We start from the raw sequence: 26,876 nt of genomic DNA, 5'->3' as shown, positions 1-26,876 counted from the left end.
TTCTTTTCTTTTTCTCCCCCTTCCTTTTCAAGACTAAATTAATATCTTATTGCATGTCTGTACTGCATTTTGCTTATCTGTTCACACATTGATGTCTACTTGGGTTGCTTCCACATTTGGGCTATTGTGAATAATGCTGCTCTCCTAGGGACAGATAGCTGGAGTGGGAGTCTATCTGGACACTCAAGTCCTGACGTCCAAGTTGATCTGATGCTTAAAGGAGTGTGACAGCTCTTTATGGGCGTACTCCACCAGGTAGAGGGACTCTGTGGTGTGATTTCTCAGCCCAGTTCCTTAGTCTCCTATAAAGAAGCCTTCAAATCCGATTTTGTATTTTTTTTGGCATTACTCCCATGCAAGTTTATTCCTATAGAAGTGTAAACAAAGCTGCTAACACATAAATCTGAGTCTCTGATATTCTGCTGCACAGGAATTGTTAATCTAGCCATTATCGTTGGATGGCATCTATAGAATATTCTTATCTCTTTTTAATTTTAGAATACTTTGAAAAGTAAAAGCATTTCTTATTTTTGAAAAAAAAAAAGATGTTTTCACTGTAATAATTTTGGGGGAAGGAGCACATGAGATACAAAATCATTCCTAGCCCACATGCTTTGCTACAACTACTTCTTTCTTAAAATTTGTTGATTTAGGGGTGAGTAAATAACACTTTTAAGTTTGTTAAGCTACCTGAGAGAGAAGAGAGAGATTTTTGAAACATGTTGCCATTTTTAAAAGCAGATATGGCTCAATGTAAAATTCATAAGAAAAAAGAAAGGGAGATTTTCATGATTCATGCCTCAAGGAGTTTTATGCTGTTTCAAAGACAATTGACAAGAGTTGAAGCATCTGCTTAGCTCTGCTGTAAACCTGGGCAGCATGAAAATTTATGGAACTACACTTATCTGGATGGACGCCTTTGGAATGTGACACTGATTTCCTGCTGGGAAGACAAACAGGAAAGTCAAACACTGTGTGAGGGGATCTGAACCATTATCATTTGTTGGGGTGGTGCTTGACAGGCAGGCTTCTGAGTTTATCTCGCAGCGGGCTCAGCATGTCTTACCTCTGTACTCCCTCTGTGATTTGCCAGATCGCTAGATCAACTCCCATCTTCACCCGCTTCCTATACCTTCTTCCTTCCATTTTTTGTGCTCCTGCCAAAGCCATTTTGTCTTGTGAAACTTTAGCACTGGTTATGTGTCAGACAATCTGCTAAGCACTTAATGTACATATGCTGCTTACAGCAAACCTGGGAGGAAGTGGTATTACTATATTATTATTATATTATTGTTGTTTTCCCATTTCAAAGATGGGGAAGCTGAGGCTAAGCTAACACAGCTAGTGAGTGGGGGAATCTGGTGTTTAACCTCAGGCTGGTGTCTCTGCTCAGAAGCCCATGAATTTGACCATGCTCTTTTCCTGCTTCTCATTTTTCATAACTTTGGATTTCCTCAGCTCTTTATCTCTTTATTGAATCTTTCCAATTTGCCTCTTTTTGTTCCATTCTTTAGACCTATTTATTATTATTATTATTTTTTTACCATCTTGTTGAACTAACCTTTGTTTTCTTTTCCTTTGGTGTTGACTTTTCACAAAGTAATCTCATAAAGTCTGGCCCGGTATTTCAGTAAGCTTATCTCTCAGGAAGTATTGACTGAAAAAAAAAATAACCACAAACAAATTTAAAAGCATGACATCTTTTCAACTATAGGCATAACATTTACCCTTAATTTGTAAAATATGTTCAATGCCTTTGTATCTCAAAAATTTTAGAAGAGAGTTGCCTAGGAGCTTGATTTATGGTGTTGCGCATACCATTCACATTCAATATGCATACTGTAAACTTTAAACATTTCTATGAAAACACTTGAGAATATTATCTGAATTTACAATTCAGAATAATAGAGATATATTAGATATCTAAACCTTATTTTTGAATCAATTAATCGGCACTTTTTCTCCTATGTAGTTTTTATATTTTGTTTAATTTTTTAAAAAATTTGTAGATATAGCCACATTAGAGAAAATGGGGTAGTAATTTCAGAAAGTGTATTTTTATATTTTATTCATATATGTCTTTTTCCAGCTTTGGTGATGTGGCAACTGGATCTGAAAGGGGTTTATTTGTCTCTGTTGTGAATACAGTCTCTATGTAGAAGGAATACAACAGTGGTTATGTGGCAAAGCAACTCAAGTTTTCATTTTAAAGGAAAACCAAATCATTTGATGCATCCTCTACCCTGTATAAGTTTATTACTCAGAATATAAAACTACAGAAGAGTATTATCAAGTGATCATATTTTGGGGTCTGTTTTTATTTCTCTGTGTATATACAGATGCACACACAAATGCATAAAAACCTTTTGGAAGGATACACATTCAAATGTCACAGTTGTTGCCTCCAATGAATATCCTTGGGTGGGTGTTGCTGAGAACAAGGGAGCCCTTCCACTTTTGCTCTCTGTTCTGTATTCTTTGAATTTTTTTCAACAAGTATAAGTGACTTTTGCAAAAAGAAAAACAATCAAGGAGTGAAAAACAGCATTAGTGATAATAAATCTTACTTATTATATTCCAGTTCCACAGCCTCCTAGATTAGAACCTCAGGAACCAAATTCTGCCACTAGTACAACAATTGCAGTTTATTGGAGCATGAACAAGGAAGATATCATTGACTCCTTCCAGGTTTACTGCATGGAGGAGCCACAAGACGACCAAGAAGTAAACGGTAGGGTTCCTAACACAAATACAGATGCATGTGTATGTACATTTCTGCAGCTTAATTTAAAGATATCCGTATTAGGACTCATTCCACAAAGCATTTATAGCCACATACAAAAGCAACATCAAACCAACAACCATATAAAGCAAACAAAACATATAGGCAAAAATTGGAAATCAGAATTAAGGAAAAGAAAATTGATAAATATCATAATGGTGAATATTGTAATTGAGATTCAAATTTGGCTTTGAGTTCTCAGGATAACAGGAGCAAGTAAAAGTTTTCATTTTCAGAAAGGAGGCAACAGACTGACCAGCACTTCTGGGAGAACAAATTTCAATTAGTACTTGAGTTTAAAAGACAGGATACAAAAAAAAAAAAAAAAAAAAAGAAAGAAAGAAAGAAAGAAAGAAAGAAAGAAAGAAAGAAAGAAAGAAACCACATACCAATGTGCAGAGGAGAAGTGAGCTGTATATAGGACATAATAATAATTTTAATGCAAATGCAGTATTAGATGTCATGGTTAGTGGTTTCTCAGATCCACCTTGATAAAAGCTGCAAACAAATCATTAAGGTTAATTTAAGATTCACAATTCTCAAGGCATAGGCCTCAATATGTGTAGTCTCTTCGTGTCTCCAATTAATATGCATGTAGAGGTGAAAGTAAATGTATGACACATATTTAGTTGAGTCTCTGTAAATGTCTCTCTGCTCAGTAGGACTTCTAATAAGACCTAGAAGCCAGATACTTTGAGTTTGTACTTCCTGATGAATCAGAGCTGGCGTGCTGGCAATTGTATATTGCTTGTCGAAGACAGATCCACATATTTTGGAAACCAGATGAGCATGTGACAGGATGGACATGCTATTACAAAACTCAGAAGCCCAATTTGTGACAAGGAACGAATTATTATATATTTCGCTGTTACCAAGATTTAAGTTTTTTGAAATATCATACTTATTTAAATTAGGAAAAAGAAAACAAAAAAGCAACCATAGGCATAGTGTAACGTTGGCTAAGTTATCTATTAAGGACTGCTTATTTTACTGGCTATCTATGACCATATACCTGTCACAACACAACAAGGTAAGTGTTATTATCTCCATTTGCAAATAAGAAAACTGATGTGACGTTAAATAATTTGCCCAAGGCCACACAACTTTTACGTGACAGGGGTAGGATTCAACCACAGTCCTTTGAGACTCCAAAGCTTATGTTTTTGTTTGCTTGTTTCAGGGTTCGTTTTCTTATACCACGCTTCTTCTTCCTCTCTATCTAGCTGTATATATCATGGAATTTTGTGGCTCTCCAAAACTCCTCTTAGCACCAATTTATTGCCTGGAGTGCTTTTTTTTTTTTTTTTAATGCTTCACCTCCTTCCAACCCCAGCCCCCCAAAACACTTATGTGTACTGTGTCTCATTCATTCAACAACTTGAAATCTGCTGATGCCAGTTAGCTAATCCGGTGATCTATACTGTGATACCACGCTGTGTATACGGTCCCCCCAGCACATTCTATGTGCACTGTTGTAACAAGCGCTGGAGTGACAGGACTCAGGTGAAGAAGATGATTCCACTGAGGATGATTCCACTATAGCCATAGTTTCGAGGATGTATGGGAAATGTTTTTCGGTGTATAAGTTCTTATGAGACTCTTTAAACCAAACTTTCCATCCAGAAAGTATAGAGCTTCATTGGGCTGGAAAGATGCAATTAATGAAACTATATTGAAGAGCTCCTAAATTCCCTTTAAAAGAAAATGATCTGGGCTTCTTAATTGGAGTTTTGAAGATGTGACTTTTGAGAGACATAAGGGAGGATAACTAAAATGACCATGGGCTAATTTAAAAATGAAAATAATTCTTTGTAAAGGAGAAAAAATTTCAGTAAGAGTGATCAGATTTGTTCATCATGGTAGCGAGTAATAATGCCACTGCAATATTGAAAGTAAAATAAGACATTTTAGGAAATATCTTGATTGAACAAGTTACTTTATACTATACTATACTACTTTATAGAATAGTTTATGACTTATCAAAATTATATAAGTATTTCTATAAATTGTGGAACACTGTAGTTGAAAAGATTCTGGAATTCATGAAAAGGAACCAGGATCTGAAACTTGGAAAATCGTACTGAATACTAATATTGTTTACTAATTTGGGAAAGTGCTTTATAGCATCATATATTTAGAAAAAACGGGGTTATCCATATTTTGTTACATACTCTCTCCTGAAATACTGGCATTGCTTCTTAAGAATTTTCTGAGACTATATTACTGAGATTTAAGCTAACATAAACTCTATGCGATTTTAGTATTTGCTGTTAAAATAAGTTATTTTAATTGTGGTCGCTGAAGCTCAGAATCTTACTAATATGCTATTATTTTCTGATAAGTGTTTACAGGTAAGAATGCATCACTCTCAGTATCTCTTTTTCCCATGCCATTGCTTTCTTATATATTCTAAAGTGCTAGCTATCACAGAATGAATGTTATCTGTAAATTTATCGCTTTGAATTTTCCACTGAAAATAATAGAGCAACCTCCAATAGCTATAGTTTTCAATTAACTTCGGAAGACACTCTAGAGTTTATAATTGTGTTTGATGCTAGACTTGGTGGAAGAATACAGATTGACAGTGAAAGAAAGCTACTGCATTTTTGAAGATCTGGAACCTGACCGATGCTATCAAGTGTGGGTAATGGCTGTGAACTTCACCGGATGTAGCCTTCCCAGCGAAAGGGCAATTTTTAGAACAGGTAAAGAGATGTTAAAATGGTGTTGGGAGGCAATATTCACTTCTTTGCAGACTACTAAGGTCAACTAAGGTGCATGTATTAAGTACCTGTTGTATGCTGGGTGTTGTAGAATGCTGAGTGTATGGTGATGAATAAAACTGAGTTCCTGTTCTCAAGAAGCTTGTAGTCAAGTGGGAGAGATCAAAAGCAGAAGATCATAAAAAAATTGTGACAAGAGCCATGATCTAATGATTTACAAGTTATTACGAGAACACTTCACAGGGGTGTCCTCTCTCTAAGAAAGCCTGGGGAGGGAGAGGACCTGGAATGGCTTCTTAGAATTGATTCCTGAATGGAAGCCATTAAAGGATCCGTTAAAGGAGTGTATTCCATTTGAAGAAAACATATGAGCAGAGGCATCAAGGTAAGAAACAGTATGGAGTATGCAGGGCACTATAAGAAACTTGGTATTACTTCTTTTGACTTAAAAACAAGGAGAAGAATGAGATGAGGTAAGAAAGGCTAGTGGGTGGGCAGGGGGTATGTTTGCCAAAGTAAGAAGCCCAGGCTTCATTACATGGGTGCTAGGAGCCCCAGAATATTTTTCAGCAATGATAGTCAACTGGGAATACATTTCCACATGGAACCTTTCCACAGGGGCTGAAGTAGGTGTGGCATAAGATCATTTTGCCTTCAAGGTTGCCTTGAAGATAATTTTAACTATCTCAGAGGAAGAAGTGACTCATTCCTACCATTTTATCCTTTCTTCTTGCCTTCCAAAACAAGTATTTGTTGCGTACCTACTGAAGACAAGATCATGGCTAACTTTTCTGTGAAGGGAGGTAGACAAGATTCTTTATTTTTATTTGCTTGTTTAGGTATAAAGAAACTGGTAGGATTTATAGGAAGCTAATATTAGAGGCTCTCTGGGGATGAGTGGGAACTGCAGTTTGGAAGGTAGAGGTGGGAGGGTGACTTTTCATTATATAAATTTTCATATCTTTTGGGCTTTCAACCAGTAATGTATTTTTTATTTATTTAATTTTATTTTTTAAATATTTTACTCACTATAGAGGGAGAGAGCATGAGTTGAGGGAAGAACAGAGGGAGAGGGAGAAGCAGACTCCCCACTAAGCAAGGAGGCAGGGCTTGATCCCAGGACTCTGGGATCATGACTTGAGCCAAAGGCAGATGCTTAACTATCTGAGCCATCCAGGCACCCCAAGAATGTATTTTTTATTTTTTTAGAGATTTATTTTTATTTATTTATGATAGAGAGAGAGAGAGGCAGAGACACAGGCAGAGGGAGAAGCAGGCTCCATGCCGGGAGCTTGACACGGGACTCGATCCTGGGACTCCAGGATAGTGCCCTGGGCCAAAGGTAGGCATGAAACTGCTGAGCCACCCAGGGATCTGCCAATAATGTTTTTTTTTAATAAAAAAAATTAAAACAATGCCCAAGCACTCTTCCCACGGTACCAGGGAAGCAGAGCTGATGTTGACCGTTCCATAATTGATTTGGTTCTCTCTGGCAGCACCTTCCACCCCTGTAATCCACGCAGAGGACTGTACAGTGTGTTGGAACACGGCCACCATCCGATGGCGCCCTGCCAACCCAGAGGCCACTGAAACCTACACTCTGGAGTACTGCAGACAGAACTCTCCAGAGGGCGAGGGCCTCAGGTAAGGATCTGCTCCTTAGGAGACCTCACCTCTCCATGGGGAGAGAACAGGGTGCCTGGAACTCAGCTGAAGGTCCTAACCTAACTGCTCACAGAGGAAGAGCTTCCTAAAATCCTGCTGAGCTAATTAAGCTATTGACTTGATTTGCAGTTCCATCACTATTCATCAATGAACTCCAAGTTTGTAATAAAACACATGCTACAATGTAGAATAATGACTCCCTTGTAAGAAAAATGTATGCAAATTTTAATAAGATAGAACATTCTTTGAGGTATATTTAACTTGAGTCGTTAGACAGGATTTATGCATATTTCATGCACTTTTTAGTGGTTATATCAGAATAGATACACCTAACTTGGGAAAATAATAGTAAGCTTGTATATAATGTAAATCTATGTCTCTTTGTTGTATTGGTGATATAAAGCCAATATAAAGAAGCTAATTATATGTATATGTATATATATATGATTATAGAGACGTAATCTATAATCTATACATACATACATAATCTATAATCTATAATCTACCTGTGTCTCTGAAAGCATAAAGAATTTTTCCAGGAAAAAAAGAAATGGGAATCTCTCTCACTAAACTTATAAATCTTTAAAGTTATCAATAAAGGGCTGTGCATCCTGAGGGCATTTGGTAAATATTAACTTATTTACCAAGGTGGTGATTTCTTAGCCTCCAATCCATGACAATAGAGCAACTTCACTTTCCATGAAGCATATTCAGATCATTATTATTAATGCTCATATTTTAATAGAGACATATGTAGCTTTTTAAAAAAGCAGTTTACTGAGATAAACTATTTTGGTAGAATATGAAACTTAGAAATAATGGTGTGAAATTAGACAGCTTTTTAATAAAGTATTATTTAAGCTCTTGATTATCTACAGGATCAATCAACAACTATTTACTTAGTTATGTGCAGTTTCATATGACTGAGCAATAATTATAGTTTCTTTTAAGTATGTGAAGACAAGCTTCATAAAATAATGATCAAAGAATGAATTAATGTTGACTGGGTGTGTATGGGTGGGAGGTAAGTATTTCAGCAGAAGTGAGAACATAGTAAATGTGTAAAAAACAACATCTCCGTTAATGTGCCAACTGCTGGATGGCAGGCAGCCTTCAATAATTAGCAAACAGAGCAGAGGTAAAGTCTGACCAGGACAGGGTGGGAGAAGAAGAGAGAGAAGGTGGAAAGGAGAGAGAGAAGGAGATAGAGATAGAAGAGAGTATAACTGACTTCTATTGAGCATTTACTATGTGCCGGTCACTGTCCTAAATGCTTCATGCACCTGCCTTCCTTAATTCTTATAAGAACTCTTGAGAGAAAACAGACACTTTAAAGAGGGGGACTCAGCTAGTGAGTAACAATCAGGATCCAAACCCTATCTTGTCAGATTTCAAAGCCCAAGCTGCTAATTCCTGTTTCTTGTCACTTAGAGGAGTTCTGGACCTTCTCCACAAAAGCCCTCAGTGTCATGAGAACTCTGTATCAGCAGTGCCTGCGTCCTTGGGAATCTCTCCCACTGTTCTCCACCATCAGTGAGGAAAACCCAGTTCTTTTCTGAGGCAAAATTAGACTGTTAAAGGAGAGCTCTGAAATGACTCATTCTTGGTATGGCATCGGTCCCTGGCTGACATTTGCATAAATAATATCAGCACAATTGGATTCTTAAATCAGCAGAGATCTGGAAACCCTGAGACCTAGTAGCCCTCTCACTAGGGGAACTGTGATGTCTTCTCATAAATGTGGCTACAGGGAGAAGGGAAAGGAGGGATGAATGAGGAAATGTCATCCATTGAGGGTCTTCACCATGCCAGGAACTGGGCTGAGTCTCACATTCAACCCTCTCAGCAATCCTAGGAGGGAGGTGAGGTGATGATCTCCATTAAATGAGATTCAAGGAAGTTAAACAATTTGGTCAAGGTATTAAATGATGGAGTGAGAAATTGGAGTCAGGATTTAAACTCAGATCGGTCTTATTTTCTCCATCCAGTTTTTTTTTTATTTTTATTTTTTTAGATTTTATTTATTTATTCATGAGAGACACACAGAGAGAGGCGGAGACACAGGCAGAGGGAGAAGCAGGCTTCCTGTGGGGAGCCCAAAGCAGGACTCGATCCCATGACCTGAGCCAAAGGCAGACGCTCAACCACTGAGCCACCCAGCCATCCCTCTCCATCAGTTCTAAATCTTGTTTTATAACATAGACTGAGTTAGCATACCTCAATAGCCTGACAACACGGAGTTATTATGTGTTATAGTTCTTTTGTCACATGAAAATTATAAAGGGAGAATGCAGTACTATTATTCAAAACCTCTTTAATCAATGTTTTTCCTTTTCCTGATCACCCTGGGGCCCTCAAAACAAAACAAACAAACAAAATGTTCTTTTAGTTTCACCAATGAATAATATATTCCAAACAAATCCTTCTATTAAAGCCAAAGAAACCAATGACAGTTCCATTTGTAAGAAAAAAAATGGCCACCCACTAATTTTATTAAGACAAAAGGTGAGCTAATTAAAACATAAGGCTTGTCATTATTTTATATGAGACTTTAAGCCAGTTCATTTTATTTTTTCTTGTAAAAGGAGAGCATCTGAAAGGCTGGATAAGCCGAAGTTCCTAGTAGTTATAGAACAATGTAAGGATCCTTTGTTATTGAATGAATATAGTCCAGCAAGTTTAAAGTGAAGGGAGATTCACATGCAGAGCCTTGTTGATAGTTTGGAGTTGTGTTGGAGATGGAGCTGTTTTCCAATTAGGTGCTAAAAGACTCCTCAGTTCCAGGAGGTGGAATGGTATGTCCAATCCACAACCCAGGGATGACTCTCCAGCCTCTGGATCCCTGCCAAGTCTGACAAAAAAATAATTTCTTGAAGCAAGCACAAATATGTTGGCCACAAATCACTACTCTGTTCATATGCTAAGTCTATTGCTGATGTACCACACTGGAGCCATCCCTCATCAATACAAGTAGCCTCAGTGTCTCATACTGCAGGTTAATGTCAAGAGACTGGAATAATTCATCTTTTATCTCAGAGGCCCAGAGCTGCAAAACTCATTTGTATCTCTTTTGGTTCTCTAATTTAAGAGTTCCAGAAGGAAGGAAAAGTCTGCTCTATGGGAGTGGCCACGTGCTTTATTTAGTCTTTCAACTATCTGGTTCTTAAAACCAACTTGAAAGCATTTCTTACAGGATTGGATGGTTCAAAACTCTATAAAACATTATTAACTATTTAACCATCATCTATATTGCTCTATCACTAACATAACAACTGTACACAGATAGAATTGATAAACAAAGAAACTTAAAAGTTTATCACCTGTAGTCAACAAGTACAAACAATCCCTACTATTCCATTGTATTAGAACCACATTCTTCACCTTGGTTTTTTGGCACAGCAGTCCATAATTAGAGTTGTTTTGTATCTTGTAAAGAATAGTAAGTTGGGACGCCTGGGTGGCCCAGTGGTTGAGCACCTGCCCCTGACTCAGGGCGTGATCTGCGGTCTCAGAATCGAGACCCACATCAGGCTCCCTGCATGGAGCCTGCTTCTCCCTCTGCCTACGTCTCTGCCTTTCTCTCTGTGTGTCTTTCATGAATAAGTAAATAAAATCGTTTTAAAAAAAAAACAGTAAGCCAAGAGTTGTCTGATCCCACTCACTTGTTGACTTCATGAAGGGATCATGATGAAAATTTGTAGTCCTGGTGGCTTGGACAGTACCTGGCATATTGTAGCTACTCAATAAATATGTGTTCAGTTAGCACTGAGCACATAACACTGATACCAACAAGAAAAGGTAGGCTGGATTTAAGGATGGTCTCTTATTTAAAATGGGAACAAAATAACCTGTGCTGACAAAGTAGGAAAGAATGGTGAATGAGTTAATTTTAGAGCTTGGATGCTTAGGTAGGAGATAGGACCAGCCTAGTCTGTGGGCTGGAAACTGGTTAATGGATCACTAATAGAAAACAGCACCCACAGTCTTCTTAGCCATTGATTGCATAACCCTTTTATTGGTTCAGGGTTCTTTTAAAAAAATTCCTTTGCTAAACCAGATCTAAAAATTGATCCAGAGGTCACTACTGGGGAGTAAGGGGTGATCAAAGATTAGTTCTTTTAAATATGGCTAGGTTAATTGGGTGAGGATGGGGACTGTGCCTGTGTAGATATTCAATAAAGTTCTGTTTAATGAATGAATAAGTGGACAAATGAGAGGAGTAGCCAAATTCCTCTTTGCCCTATCACCCTCAAGTTATCTAACTGGCTGAAATCTCTGGTAAAAGAGAGCTGAGGTAATCCTCAGATGAGTTCACAACTCTTTTTCACCCCCAATCCCTGAAAAGACAGACAGCCTTAAAGACTCTAGTCTGAAGTAGGGAGAGAAATTTAAAGGAAATGAAAAGAATGGAGAAAAGGATGAGTAATAGGAACACACACACACACACACACACGAAGGGCATTGATTAGCCTTTAGACTGGGGAATCTGATTTTGGTTGCCAGAACAGAAATACATTCATCTTCAGACCTGCATTCATTCTCCCAGTATGATGGCCTCTAAATATTCTGATTTAAGATCAAAGGTACTGGTTGGACTCTTGTGGTGAGTGTTTGAATGGAATGAGCCTCCTGAGCCCCAAGTCCCATGACGTGGTATCTGAAATAGCCAAGCAATTGCCTCCATTCCATAATCCTCACAGAAAACACATTTGCATATTTTTGTGTGTGGGCCCCATGGCTGGGTCCCAGCAGTCAGCCCCTGTTGGGATTGGGGGTAGGCGGGAGTGACAATCCACGGCTTGTGTGTGGGGGCTGAGGGAGCTCCTACTCACCCTTTCCTGTTTTTCTTTGAATGCTCTCCTCAGGTTGGGTGGGCTCAAAACACTTTCAAAAATTTTCCACCGCTCGGCTGTTTCCTCAGCTGTTCTGTCTCTCCTGTGTGGAGAGAAGTCAGCAGAACTGTGGGTGGAGGAGGGAAAACTGAGAGAAATATAGTACAGGGATTAGCTGTGTGGGCTGTGCAGAGAGAAGCTGTGTACTGAATGACAAATCTGTGAGACTCAATACACCACAAAAGTAGTTGGTAGTGAACTTCCTGCTCCCCTCCCTGGCTGAGGCCGTAGGGGTACAGAGACCTTCTCTAGGCCCCCCTCCCCGAAACATCCTCAGGGTGGGCTGGGCTCTGGGTGCTGGGCCTGTCAGCTCATGTTCTTCCTGCCTCCAGCATTCCGGGCCACATGTGGTGGGGCAGGAACAGAAATATCTGTCACAATTGGGTTTTCTAGCTGGGGACACCCACTGCTGTGTCTGTATAATAAGGACAGATAAGGGCAAGTTTTCTAATGAACTCTGTACCTAAACAGGAGATGAAGAATCCCAGTATTTCTTTCTTTTTAAAAAAAGCTTTGTACCAGGTTTTCAGCTGGATAGGTGATGACCAATGGTCAAGGGCAAATGATTTGACCTTCACAACCTGGGGACAAAGGAGGCAGTTATTCCTGCCCCGTGCTTGCTTCACAGGGTGACAAGAGGATCACTGACGTGAATGGGCAAAAATTCAGGATTATTTAAGAGCTAATAGGCAGTCTTTTTATGGTATTGTTTTCCTGACCCAGGTAATCTTCCTCAGGAGGGAGCCCTTGGGCGAGTGAACTGTGGGGTGATTTCCACCCCTCCACCCCACCCTGGTATTCTTGACATTCGACTTTTCCTAAATGAAATCTTTCTTCCCAAATGAATCTGATTTGACCGTGATCATTTACAATCTTAAACACCTTCTGGTTGTATAGTAAAACTTCAGTCAATGGAAACCTAGGCTGTTCCTTCACTTCTAACTTATGTTCTGTCAATTTCCAAAAGTATTCAAGTTGTTCACATTAAAAAATCCAGACATAATAGAACCACTGGAAACAATCCTGTGAAAACAAGAGCCAGATCATGCTGGGGTGAAGAGATTGTATCAGAAAGTACAGGTTAAGAACAGTAGCTCAATGGAACATAAAATTTAAATCTGAACTTCCTGGTAGCTGAGGTGAAAATGGGAGAGAGGGGGAGACAGCAAGAGGGAGAAAGAAAGAGATTACATAACTCATCTTTTTATAAAAAGGAAGCATAACATTTCACTAAGAGACAATTATATTTCTTGACATTCAGCTCTAAGATGAATTTTTCATGTAGATCTTTATATAAGGGCTATTGAACAAGATAATAGTGATTGTCTTTAAGAGCAGTTTTATAAAAGATGCAAAAACATTCCTGATGTAATCATTTTTAAACTGGATCTGAAAGTGTCGTGTTAAATCACCATTCTGGGCAGGCAGTTGTATGGGGACCTCAAGTAATTGTCCACACAGGTGGCCTCCGAGTGGTATAGGAAAGCTTAGAATCCAGAGGAATGGTTACTAGGCTCCTGGAATCCTCTGCCTGAAATAGAAATGGTATCATTCAGGCTTTGGAGGGGGAACTACAGAGAAAACAAAAATCCAGGATCCTTCTACTGGAATCCTTTGGCTCACTTGGATTTTGTGAGAGGTCTAATTACAGGAAAGCCCAGGTCCCATGGTTGGCAGCATTCAGCCCTCGTGTTTCTACGCTATCACGAACTAATAGTGATGTTTGGTTAACGCTGAATCCCATAGTATCCTCACTTATCAGAAGAAAAAGTCTTATTCAAAAATTTTTATTTACCAAGTTTCAAAACCAAAAATCAATATATAAAGAATTACCTTCTTAATCCTGATTTAACCAAAATGTTTCACCTTAAACCAAAAGGTTCCATGTTTACAGGTAGTTAAAGTTTTTTTAAATGGCTCCCAACATACTGGCTTCATTTTGTAATGATGAGCAACAATTAGTTCTTGCATTTGATGTTGCTTACGTTCTCATGGATTTTTCTTCTTTCTCCACTTTCTCCCTCCTACCTCTTCTCACCCCACTCTATTTATGAGTATGTTTCCCAAGCCTAAAACTGATCATAAAAGTCAACTGGGCTGCTTGTAAAAGCTTAGATTCACGGGTCCCCTTTGGAGCTTCCGATGCAGAAGGTCTAGGGTGTCCACGCAGGCTTGGGAAATGCTACTTCACTGGCTGGGCCCAGGGGCCCGCACTCTACTCTGTTCACGGCTCACGTTAAACAGCGTTGACTGACTGGCTGAATGTGGGTGCGGCCAACAGGAATGCTCGCAAGAACCCACTGTGTTTTTAACAAACAATTCGTATTTAGCCATCTGTCATGCACTGCAGCGACAGCACCATCCGTAGGCTGCTTCCAGGAGTGATGGCACTGGATTCCTCCATATTGTTTGTACACACACCGCCCCCCCCCTCCTCTGCAGAGAAAACATGCTTCAGTCTAGGCGCTAGACATGCCAGTGCAGAGGCGGTCACTCCTCAGGGTTACCAGCCCCTCAGGTGACCTTAAGCACATGTACATCCTTCCTCCCATCCTACACAAATTGTTGATTTATCGAATTCCTAGAGAAGCTACTTTACAAAATTCAAATTAATGTGTGTCCTGCAAACACATTCAACCAACTCCTGAGCTTAAAGGTAAATTATTTAATTGATTTTGGGTAATATGTACATATGGCACTGATTCAAAGATACCAAAGGGATACAGTGAAAATTAAGACTCCTTTCCATTCGTCTGTCACCCACTCGGTTCTTCTCTCTAGAGACAATTACTCTTACCTGATTCACATTTATCCTTTCAGGTAGTCTCTGCATATACAAACATCTATGTTTTTTCAACAAATGGTGGCAGGCTATAGGTATTTCCACCACCTTGCTTTTCTTGTTTAAAAATATTTCTTGGTGAGTATCCTATACCAATGCATATAGAACTGCCTCAATTTTAAAAACAATTCTGTTATAGTGTGTTTTAAGGATATAATTTGATTTATTTGACCAATTGAAAGGTACTTGTTTCCATTTTCTTGTTAACACAAACCATGCTTCAGAAAAAACTTTGTATATCATTTCACACATGTACCAGGATGTATGCAGGATAAAGTCCTAGAAATAGAATGGATAACAGCATGTACATTTTGGATTTTGATAGATATTACCAAACTGTTTCCATTGAGGCTGTAGTTGTTTTACACAGGCTAGTAGCATACAAGACTGTCTGGTTCTTCATACCCTTGGCTATACAGGATATGATAAAACTTTTGATCTTTGACAACTTATAGCTAGAAGATGGAATCTTATTATAGTTCCAGTGTGCATTACTATTATTGGGTTGAACATCATTTCATATGTTTCAGAACCATGTACTTCCTTTTCTGTGAACTGTTCATTTCCTTTACCCATTTTTTTCTTGTTGGGCTGTATTTTTCTTATTGCTTTGTAGAAGCTCTTTTTTTTTTTTTTTTTTTGAAAGAACATTAGCCCTCATCTACAACATGAGTTGCAAATTTGTTTTGAAAATTTTTAGCCATGCATCTTTTTTTTCATATGTAGTTGCCATACAATATTATATTAGGTTCAGGTATATAAAATAGTGATTCAACATTTACATGCCTCATGAATTGATCACAGTAAATCTATCATCTGTTAGCATACAAAGTTATTACATACTATTAGCTACATTCCCTATATTGTACATTGTATCCTCATGTCTTACTTATTTTATAAGTAGAAGTTTATGCTTTTTCATCCCCTTCCCATACCTCACCCATCCTCTCCCCCACCTCCCCTTCTCTGGCAACCACCAGATTGTTCTCTGTATTTATGAGTATGTTTCTGTTTTTCTTTGTTTGCTCTTTTTTTTTTCAGATTCCATATATCAGTGAGATAGTGGTATTTGTCTTTCTCTGTCTGACTTATTTCACTTATCATTATACCCTCTAGCTCTATCCAGGTTGTCACAAATGGCACGATCTCATTCCTTTTTTATGGCTGGGTACTATTCCAGTGTGAGGTACATCTATATCTAGGTCTAGGTCTGTGTAGAGATATATCTCACATCTTTAATCCTTTGATGGACACTTAGGTTGTTTCTATATCCTAGCTATTGTAAATAATGTTGCAGTGAACATGGGGGTGCAGATATCTTTTCAAGTTAGCATTTTCATTTTTCTTTGGATAAATACCCAGAAGTGAAATTGCTGGATTGTACAGTTGCTCTATTTTTAATTTTTTGAGGAAACTCCATACTGTTTTCCATAGTGACTGTACCATTTTGCCTTCCCATCAACAGTGTCAGAGGGGTCCCCTTTCTACACATCCTCACCAACACTTGTTATTACTTATCTTTTGATTATACTGATTCTAAGAGGTAGGAGGTGATAGATCACTATGGTTTTGATTGACATCTCGCTGCTGGTAAGTGACGCTGCATATGTTATGGATATTTTTAAATGTTAATTTAGTTGAATTTATCAATCTCTTAAAAATAGCTTTATTTTTTGTCTTATATTTAAAAATCCTCTCTCCCGTTTTTTTGTAGTATCCAGTGATTCCATTTTTAAAAACTCGATCTTTTATCATCTGAAATTTATTTCAGTAGAAAGTGTGAAATTAGTAATCCAATTTTATTTTTTTGGTATGGCTATCCAGCTGTCCCAGTAAGAAAACCCATCATTTTCCCTTCTGATTTGAAATAATTCCATTATTATACACCGAAGAGCCTGTGTTTTGCTCTATTTCTGATCTTTAGAATGTATAATCTGTTCTATAGATCCATCTATTTATGCCCCACTGCCATGCAGTCTTTCATTATCATAGCTTTATAATTTAGAATTCTTGGTAGGTGAAGTTGCCACTGCATGACTTTATATATATGTATATACTTGAGAGAGAGAGCACAAGTGGGGAGGGGCAGAGGGAGAGGGAGAAAGGATGTGAAGCAGACTTTGCGCTAAGCACGGAGCCCGAGATGGAGCTCCATCCCACAATCACAAGATCATGACCTGAGCTGAAACCAAGATGAGATGCTCAACAACTGGGCCACCCAGGTGCCCCTATGACTTTTTATTTTTAACCTTGTGTCTGTGACTTCAACTTATGGAAATGCTTTTAGTGTTTTCCCACTAAACATTAGGTCCTAATGGCTTTTTACTTTATAAAGACCCTTTTCAATTCCCAAGTGAAATGATTCTTGTCCCACTGTTCATGGCTAGTTGTGTCAAACTTTTCAGTTGTGCCTTGAAAAAACTAAAGAATGAATGGTCTCAAGCTACAAAGGCCTTCATAACATTGGGCACACATTGCCTCCTGGTGGCTTCTACTCATTAGCCTTTTGAAACAACAGAAAAGGGGGAATGTCTCATTTATGATAGCCTTTCAGATTTCTGAGGAGACAGTGGGTCTCCCTGAAATAGTTTCTCTCTGCTTTACAGCATTAGAGTTTACCAACATTACCAACAAACAAACACCAGCATTGTTTGTTTTACCAACAGAGAGACGAGCAGGTTGAGAGTCTTTCAAAAACCTGTTGGGCACAGAACACTGGGATTGTACTCCCTGGTACGCTTATCCTCCACTGGCAATCAGCTAATTGCTGTTGTGTTAGGGTTTCTAGATGCTTCCTTGCCCTCATGTTCCTGAAAACAGAGCTATCCTTTTCCACTGCACTGTAGCACTTGTAGGGAGAATTCCCATACCAATGACCCAAAGTGAGACCATTTGAGTCACATTTCTTACTGTCTTTTGAATTTTGCTATTAGCTTAAGCCTTCTAACATGGTCAGATCAGTTAAATTACTGAGGAGGCTAAAATCCCTTCTTATCTAAGCACCAACAACTGGTTGTGGTCCTATCTGTGGCGTAATCACTTACCTCAGTTTGGATATTCTTTGAATCTTAGTCCTACTACCAACTATGCTTTGAATAATGTATATGGATTCAGTTACAGTTCTGACATTTTTGTTTTTGAGATTAAAATTATAATCTGTGGAAGGGTGCAAGTCTTCAGGTTTCAAATTCCAAAATTTTTAAGGTTTTCCTGTGGCTAATATGAGGACTTCTATGACATTAAAGTGAGGTCAGACAATGAAAAGACATAGAAAAAAACATACGTAGGTGAGCTTTTTTGCTTTGTTCTTGATGCTGAGCAACGATGGCAACTTGTCAACAATAAAACTCTACATTTCATATTACTTTGATTCTCATTCCTGGTGCTTTTATTTCACAGATTCACTGAGGGCATTGTGCAGATCTCTCAAGTCTACATGATCTGCTCACATATTAAAAGCAGAATCTGATCCTATATTCTGACCTCAGTGCCATGGAAACCTTTACTCTTTAAATGAGTGATAAGACATAGGATGCAGTTGACTATATATGTGGAATTCTTTCCTTGACCAACTTCATAAAACTGAAAAGCAAACACCCTCAAACCAGTATTTTTGGTATTTAACAACCTCATCATTACAAAATGAAGCCAGTATGTTTTATTCCTTCTTGGAACTGAAATTTTCTTACCTAGACTTGCCACTCCCCACTCAGGCTTCAGGGTAACAGGGTCTGGGCACATGATAAGTGATTGATAGACATTTGTTTAATGGATGAATGAAGTAAATTCAGTTCAGGTGCAAGTATGCTTACAGAGACAATAACTTTACTGCTTGTTATAATGAATGTACATCTAAACCATCAATTCAGCCATCAAGTCAAATAAGATAAGCATATACACCCACCCCAGAATAATATTCTAGATACCAGTTGGGAATTACTTTCTCAATCATGGGACATGGTTTTTCATTAACTAACTGAAGCATAATTAGTTGTCAGTGAATATGTGGCTTAATGATTCTGGTGGGGCTAAAGATAGTACTTGCAGAGGGCCCTGGTCAGGTGGCAGGTCCTAAAATAACAACCAGTAAGGCTTGACAAGTTTCCAGAGGCCTCTTCCACCAGGACACTATTAAATAGCATGTGCGCAAATAGACCCCATCTGCTCCCTGCCCCTGCCCTCTTCTTTCTGAGGAACACATTGGGTGTTTTTCACTTTTAGACATAATGGGGGAGGGCACTGTGACTTTGTATGTATTTTCTGCTTTTAACAACTGTTCAATTGCTTGGTTTTCTGAATCAATGATGTTTTTTCTTTTTTCTGATTCTCCATAATGTTGTCTAAGGCAGGTATTGAGAAGTGAAATAGTCACCAGAAGTAGAAGTGCCCTGAAGAAAATCTTTGATTCTAACCCTTTTGCAGTACGTTTGTTAATAACAAACACAAAGAAAAATGAAGACAAACAAGCAAATAAATGGATTAAAAAACCCCTATCCTTCTGAGAATGAACAGGAAGGGTACTGTACTATTGTTCTCACAGACCATAATCCAGTGCACATCTCCTGAGAACAGGGCCCTGGCACTAGCACTCAGATTAGGAATTCTTTCATTAGTAAGGAGGCTAACTTGTAACTATCCCCAAAGCCTCTCCAAATGGAGGCTGGAAAAATAAGTGGTTGTGTTATTTACCCGTGTAAATGCTCTAGGCCATGATATCAAGCAGATTAAAGAGAATAGAAAAGAGGCACAAAATTACTTCAGTTCCCCAGCAAGTTGAGAGAGCTCCATCTTCAAATCCAGCAAGTCTAGATGTGGTTAAACGGTTGGGCTGTTACCCACTGGCACTTAGACACTACTACAAGCACTTTTATTTTAATATACACGGGAGATTTAGAAATAGCAACTTTGGAAACTTTATTTGGCAATTAGAATTCTCTTTACTTGCTGGGATTAAGCTTGCCTCAAAAGATGCTGTCTTTTTTAGGGGTCTTCTGTTTCTATAACTTTAGTGGCTTTTGTAGGATGGCCATGTCCAAAATCATCACTCACCTTAAGTTTTCTGCTCTTCTCGATCTGCCAATTAGATAATTAGCATCCTTTGTACTATAGATTGGTTTAACATCATCTTAATCCTTATGTGCCCTGTTAGGCAAAAGTTGATAAAGAAAATAATATATTCTTAGAGACTCACTAACCACAAAATTAATCTATTTCAAAGAGCAATCTGGAAGGCATATATTGGAGAAAAGTTGACAAAGATAGAAGTAATTTGATAAAGTAATCTTAGTGGACCATGATCATTTTGTAAACCTACCTTGCTAACTCAGTGGTCACCAAAAGGGAAAAATAAGTTATTTGTTGATAATAAAAGATCATTTGCTACAGGATGAAATATGATGAGTTGTTTCGCATGTGGTCTTATATTTATTTTTTAGATTTTATTTATTTATTCATGAGAGATGCAGAGAGAGAGGCAGAGGGAGAAGCAGGCTCCCTGCAGGGAGCCTGATGTGGGACTCGATCCCAGGACCCCAGGATCATGACCTGAGCCAAAGGCAGACACTCAACCACTGAGCCACCCAGGGGCCCCATAATCTTATATTTAAAATTATATTTTTTGTATTTAGATCCTTCTCTGGAATTAAAGGACTTCAGCTGAAAGTTAACCTCCAACCCAATGACAATTACTTTTTCTACGTGAAAGCCATCAATGCATTTGGGGCGAGCGAGCAGAGTGAAGCGGCCCTCATTTCCACCAGAGGTACTTTCTCCTTTACACACACACACACCTATTTCCAAGCCTTTCCATTCCTTCTCTTTTACCACTTAGAGAAGACACACTAGAAGCCTCTTCTTAAAGCTCCAACCTCTTGGCAGTGCTGGGTTTTTGGCATGAGGATCCAAGATGAGTCAAAGACCAAGATGTTTCTTTCTTTTCTTTTCTTTTTTTTTCTGGTGCAAGTGGTTCTCAACTTTGGCTATTCATTAGCAATCAGCCAGGAGACTTAAATACTGATACCCAGGCCCCACTCCTGGAGACCCTGATCTAATTGATCTGGAAGTGGTTTTTATGCCCCCAACTGATTCTTGTTTGGCTAATGCCAATATGCTATAATTAGTGGGTATGTTTTGAGTGTATTTTGCGGACAGTGAGATGGGAATATTCTTTTATTACATTGTAAACTCCATGAACAAGCTTCCAGTATTATTCTACTGTTTATTTTTGGTGCTTAGCACATAGGTTGTGCCAATTAATGTTTGTTGAATAAATGAATGGATAACTTAAGGAAGTGATAAAGCTGTTCAATGACATTTTGGAGAAAATAGCCAAATGATGCCAAGGAAAAATGCCTGGCTGTTCTCAATTATTGTGAAAAGAAGTGAGAAATGGAAAGGTGATCATTATCTTACCCTAAACCCGAAGATGGGAGAAGATTGAGGGTGGTACATTAAGTGACTTGCTTAGCCAGTAAAAACTTGTGCACATACCTTGTTTGTGATGTGGTGAGGGCCCACCTGATGTTTATAAGAGAAGAAGACATGAGGGCTACCTGCCCAGACATGTTTCCCCAGTCCCAATATGGCACCTGCACCTTCCCCTGTTAGAACCACTCCTTTAGCTTACCCCAGTGCATCTTCAGACTAGAAGGTGCATATGAATCTCTGAAGGAGCTTGTGAAAGTGCAGATTCTGGTTCAGTAGGTCTGGGATGGGGCTGGAGATTCTGCATTTCTACCTAGTTTCCAGATGATGTAGACACTGCTGGTCCAAGGAGCTCACTTTGCATAGCAGAGGGAGCTCTTGTCCAGAAGGCACACCAGCAGCGCCAGGAAGAGGTAAGTAGCCACTGGCATTCACGCATGCCTTACCGTGGATGAGATCTTCAGCTTGTGGATCTGAAAACACTGATGCCAGGGGAGAGTAAGGTCTGAAATGTGGTGCTTGACCCAGGGACAGCACTTACTGTCGTGGTAACACTCTAATCCTCTTTTCTTAACTGCAACAGGAACCCGATTTCTTCTGTTGAGAGAAACGGCTCATCCTGCCCTGCAGATTTCGTCAAATGGGACAGTGATCAGCTTCACTGAGAGGAGAAGGCTGACAGAGTAAGTAGGAGGAGGCCCCTGATGGCCTCAGCAGTAGAGTCTTCTGAGCTGCCCTCTAGTGTGGCCTCAGCTGAGCGTATTTCTTGGTTTCAGGGACATGCCTGGAGGTACGGTATGGAATATCCACATGAGCACTCCCATACGGTTAATTACAGTTCACCACTAGGAAAAAAGCGACAGTAGTTCATAAGTTGGAGCAAGTGTTAGTATTCGTATCGCAAACACAAGCACAGATGGTTTTGTTTAAAACATAGGCTGTTTTCAGGTACCATCTCTTGTTTAATGAAAAAAAAAAAAAGTCCAGGCTAATTCTGCTTTTATCTTCAATAGCAAACCAGGTTTTATGTCTGGCCACTTTAAAAGGAATAGAGGAGAATGACATTCTGTTGAGTTTCTGGTTCTGGCCACATGCAGGACTTTCATATTTTCAGGCTTTTTTGTCCCTTCCCAGCCAGTAGCTGCCATGAAAAGGATTATTAATGAGCTAAAAGCTGAGGGTATCATGGGAAGACTGTTTCACGATTTGTCAAGCAATCTCTCATGGCCATTTTAAGGATCAAAATGGTCACAGGGGAGAAAGCACATGAAATGCTTTGGAAGAGTGTAACACATGTGGGGGAGTACAGGCTGGAGTGGGTGCTGATGGTGTCCTGGTGTGGCTGCCAGCAAGCAAGCACTCCACACCACGCTGAGTTGCATGGTTCTGGTCTTGGGTTACCATTCACCTGTGTGTGGCCCAGCTCAGGTGCCAGCTGCTCCTGGAAGTCTTCTCCAGGCCCTGGCCCCCTTTTATCTTTTCTGTGAAAAAGTCTGAGCACAAGCAGAGTCATTTGTCAGCCATCCCCCTCTTGAATAATCCTCAAGCAGCAGCCCTGTCTTCTGCGTCTTTGAATCTCATGGGGCCTGGAACATTGTAGGTGCCAAAAAAATATACAAATAAGTGAATTCAGGGGGGAAAAAGATTTAAGAAGTATATTGGGCTTTTCTGTCTTTTTTTGATTTTTCAAAAAATCAAAAAGAAAAATAGACTGGAAGTTGGTAAGAATTCATAGATAATAACTGATGATAACAATAATGTGTTTCATAGTATTTTATTTATTAGTAACCCCAAAATTCACTCATAAATATTAGGCAGCCAGGCAGTGCTCAGGGAGCAAGGGCCTGTGGCTATCCACCTCTTTGGAAGGAGGTTGTTGGATAAAGACGTGAGAAAGTGAAATACATTCCTTTGCATTAATCATTTTCTCATCTGTTAGAAAGAAGAGGGTGCTGACTGAGTATTAACACTGTTTAAATTAAAAATGCTTCCTTGCTGTCTCAGCCGTTTCAAAGCAGAATTGAGCAACTCATGCAGACAAGGTCGCCCATCAGCAGTTGAAAGTGCTTGGGTTCATGGTGCCTGTTTTAAAAATAGCTAAGGTGAGACAAAAGAAGACCTTTCAACGACCTCTCAGGTGCTACAATCCAAGGAGGCCAGGTCCCAAAGACTGTTGACCACCACTTGTACAAAGCATACTCATCACACCTGGTCAGCTCTACCTCACCGGCTGCCTTGCCTCCTAAGAGCTGCTCTCTGTGCCCAGCAAGGTCAGCAAACACGGGAGCTCACTGGTAAAGAAGATTTCGAAGACTCCTTCCTCACCCTACCCCCTCCCTACCTTCAAGGTTTTTTTTTTTTTTTTAAGATTTTATTTATTCATTCATGAGACACACACACAGAGAGAGAGAGAGAGAGAGAGAGAGAGAGAGGCAGGGACACAGGCAGAGGGAAAAGCAGGCTCCATGCAGGGAGCCCAATGTGGGACTCGATCCCGCGTCTCCAGGATCACACCCTGGGCTGAAGGTGGCGCTAAACCGCTGAGCCACCCGGGCTGCCCTTTATCTTCAAGTTTTAAAGAAAAATGTTGCAAGTTATGTTCTCTTGGAACTCCCCAGTGCCTCCCTCGTCTTTCCACACAATACTTGAAAGCAGAGATGTGCCGTTTCTTCTTGTCCCACCACTATTCTGGTTATTTCCTGGTACTTAGCTCCCTCAGGAGATGCAGTGTGTACTCTACATACATGTTGTCTGTGGCAATGGGAGTATGTCAAATGCACATTGTGAGTCTCTGGAGTTCTGTGGCTATCGGATCAAATTTGGGGGCGCAATGAACAACGGGTGTCTTTAGTCAAATTCTAGCAGTTTCCAAGGATAGAGTCCTGCCTAAACTGTGCGTGGCTTTGTGAATGATGATGTTTATGAGATGAAAGCTGGTGATCCTGTGCTGGCTTAACTGGATCCGCTTCGTCTGCAGAATCCCATCAGTGTTGGGCGAGGAGCTGCCTGCCTGTGGCCAGCATTACTGGGAAACCACAGTCACAGACTGCCCGGCTTACCGACTTGGCATCTGCTCCCACTCGGCTGTGCAGGCTGCTACCCTGGGACAAGGGGAGACTTCGTGGTACATGCACTGCTCTGAGCCACAGAGGTACGCTGGAGCCCTGTCCTCCCTTGTTGGTCAAAGGGTCACAAGTCGATGTGTAGGCAGGGGTCTCTGGGGCAACTAACAATAGCATCCTAGTTCCCTGCCCAAGTCTGAGCCAACAAAGAAAGAAAACAGAAGACTCAAATATATGAAGACCAAACTATTGCTCTGATTACTGAGGAAGCCCATTTTAGTGAATGTGGTTCATATGCAGGGGCAAGGACATTTCTTATACTGAACCCTCTTAACAGACTTGTACGCACCCAGAGCTGTTAACAGACTTCTATACACCCAGAGCTGTTAACAGACTTGTACGCACCCAGAGCACTCTGTTAACAGACTTGTATGCACCCAAGCCAGCTTCTGCGCCCTGCAGGACAGAGTTGGTCCCTGAAGAAACAAAGAAGGATGTATGTCTCATTGGGAAGCTCATAGTCCAGAGACAGGGACCTCCAGGCCATGCATGGCCAAGTTTTCCTTCTGGACTCACCCCAGCGTGGGGGGAAGGGATGAGGGTCATACTAAAAAGCCCCCTCCACAGAGGAGTCAACAAAAATGAGGAAAGAAGTGAGTCCCCAATACCTTCCCCTTACTGGTCTATATCAGGAATTGGCCAATAGGAGCCCACAGGCCATACACGACTGCTTCCTGGTTTTATACAATTTTATTAATAGTTTTATTGAAATACAGTTATACTCATTTGTTTACGTATTGTCTATGACTGCTTTTGCAGTACAATGGCAGAACTGACCAGTTGTATTGGAGACCAAGTGACCCCCAAAGGCTAAAAATATTTACTATCTGCCCTTTTACAGAAAAAGTTTGCTAAACCGTACTAGTAGTTTTGTGTAGTTGGTTAATGTGATGAAGCCCCAACCTGTGTTAGTCTCAGAGAAATAAGGCAAGGACAGGATGATCTGAATATGCTCACAGGGTGGTCTTCATTAGAAATGTGACTTTAGTCCTGGCCTCGTGCTCTACTAGCCTCCTTGTGGCTACTCACCACAATTCATGAAGCTTTTGAACATATCCCATAGGCCTCATCGATCTTGCCAGGGGAGAATGACACCTGATCTGCTACATTTTTGGGTGCTAAGGATCACATGAAGTCAGGTACAAGGAAGAGCCTTGAAATTGTAAAGTATCATAAAAATGTGAGGCATTATTCAAATGTAATGCTTTAAAAAGGAAGCCTCCGGTGCTCACCAGTTCCCAGAAAAAGGCCCACAGATTGGGATTTTGCATATCTCTGGCTGCACATTTCTCCCTGCATCCTACTTGACACAGTTTGATTTTCTGACATGGTTCATAAGGACACTATATCCAGAAGCTATTCAAAGTCACATTTCATCAAGTCAGAGCAATTATTATAATTGATGTTCATTGCTGCACAATGCTTAAGGACCTAACCCCTGCCCAGAGTGTAAAATCTCTCAACTCCAGAATTTATAATGAGCAGATTTAGAGCTGGAACCAGATATAGATTTTATGAAAATTTCCTTAGACACTTGAACCTTTAAAACCTCCAAACCAAAGACTAGCCTCCAGAAACAAATTCCTATACACTGGAGAACAGAATTATATCCTGTCAACAGGTTCGACAAGCTTGGTCTTCGGCTCCTTCGGGCCCAGGGTAGGCTCTGTGGATTCAGAGAGGAAGAGTGTTCCCACTGGTGTGGTCACGGCACAGAGACGTCAGGCCTCAAGTACTTTTACTGCATGTTTCATATACAGCACCCCTGGTTTAGGCACCGTGGGAGCCACTGTGGCAGACCACCGCCTCTGTGTTCCACATTTCTGGTTTCATGATTTTAAACTAAATTGTATGACTCTTGATTCTGTTTGCATAGAATCCAAGCTTTAAGATGTCACAACGGGAAAGGAGAAATGGGAAGAGTCTGAAGACACAGAATCAGTTGGACTTCTTTCTGTCCATTCCCCCCTCGTTCACAGCCTCCTTACCTCCTCTGTTATTCCACCCCAGCCACCATGCCTGTACCTTCAGGGGGCGGCCTGCACCTCATGCTCTCCTACGTGTCACAACTGGCAGATTTTTCTAGAACATCATTTTCATCATATCCCTTGCTTTTTTTTGCCCCCAAATCTACAAACCTCTAGAATGATGCCAGCACTCAGCTGGGATCACAGTAAAGAGAGGAATCCAGGACTAAGGTGACCAGAAAGGGGGCTGCGGAGCCCTCAGAGGAGTAGCCACCAGGGCTCAAAGGGATCTGGACTCAGTCTGGGCCAATAGTGGGATTCATGGGACTGGATCACCTGAGCATGGGGACCCCAGTACAGCAGTTCAGGGTCACACAGGTGTTTAGAGTCAGGCTTCTAGATGATCTTTGAGCAGACACTGGCAGTCCAAGAGGGGGCAGTAAAAGCTGGGCAGGGAAAC

At 40.1% G+C, this 26,876-nt stretch overlaps 1 protein-coding gene across 1 annotated transcript in view; it reads left to right on the top strand.

Moving 5' to 3' along the window:
* The window catches only part of CMYA5 (cardiomyopathy associated 5), a 91,815-nt gene that overhangs the window by 62,003 nt on the left and 2,936 nt on the right, over positions 1 to 26,876 (top strand). Inside the window, exons 7-12 of the mRNA XM_072736921.1 lie at positions 2,582 to 2,731; positions 5,341 to 5,487; positions 7,002 to 7,149; positions 20,532 to 20,665; positions 21,911 to 22,010; positions 24,305 to 24,478. Coding sequence (XP_072593022.1) covers positions 2,582 to 2,731; positions 5,341 to 5,487; positions 7,002 to 7,149; positions 20,532 to 20,665; positions 21,911 to 22,010; positions 24,305 to 24,478 — 853 coding nt within the window. The remainder of the gene's footprint in view (positions 1 to 2,581; positions 2,732 to 5,340; positions 5,488 to 7,001; positions 7,150 to 20,531; positions 20,666 to 21,910; positions 22,011 to 24,304; positions 24,479 to 26,876) is intronic.

This window comes from Vulpes vulpes, chromosome 14 (assembly GCF_048418805.1).
Source record: "Vulpes vulpes isolate BD-2025 chromosome 14, VulVul3, whole genome shotgun sequence".
NCBI lineage: Eukaryota > Metazoa > Chordata > Mammalia > Carnivora > Canidae > Vulpes > Vulpes vulpes.
This window is presented reverse-complemented; position numbering and strand designations above follow the sequence as displayed.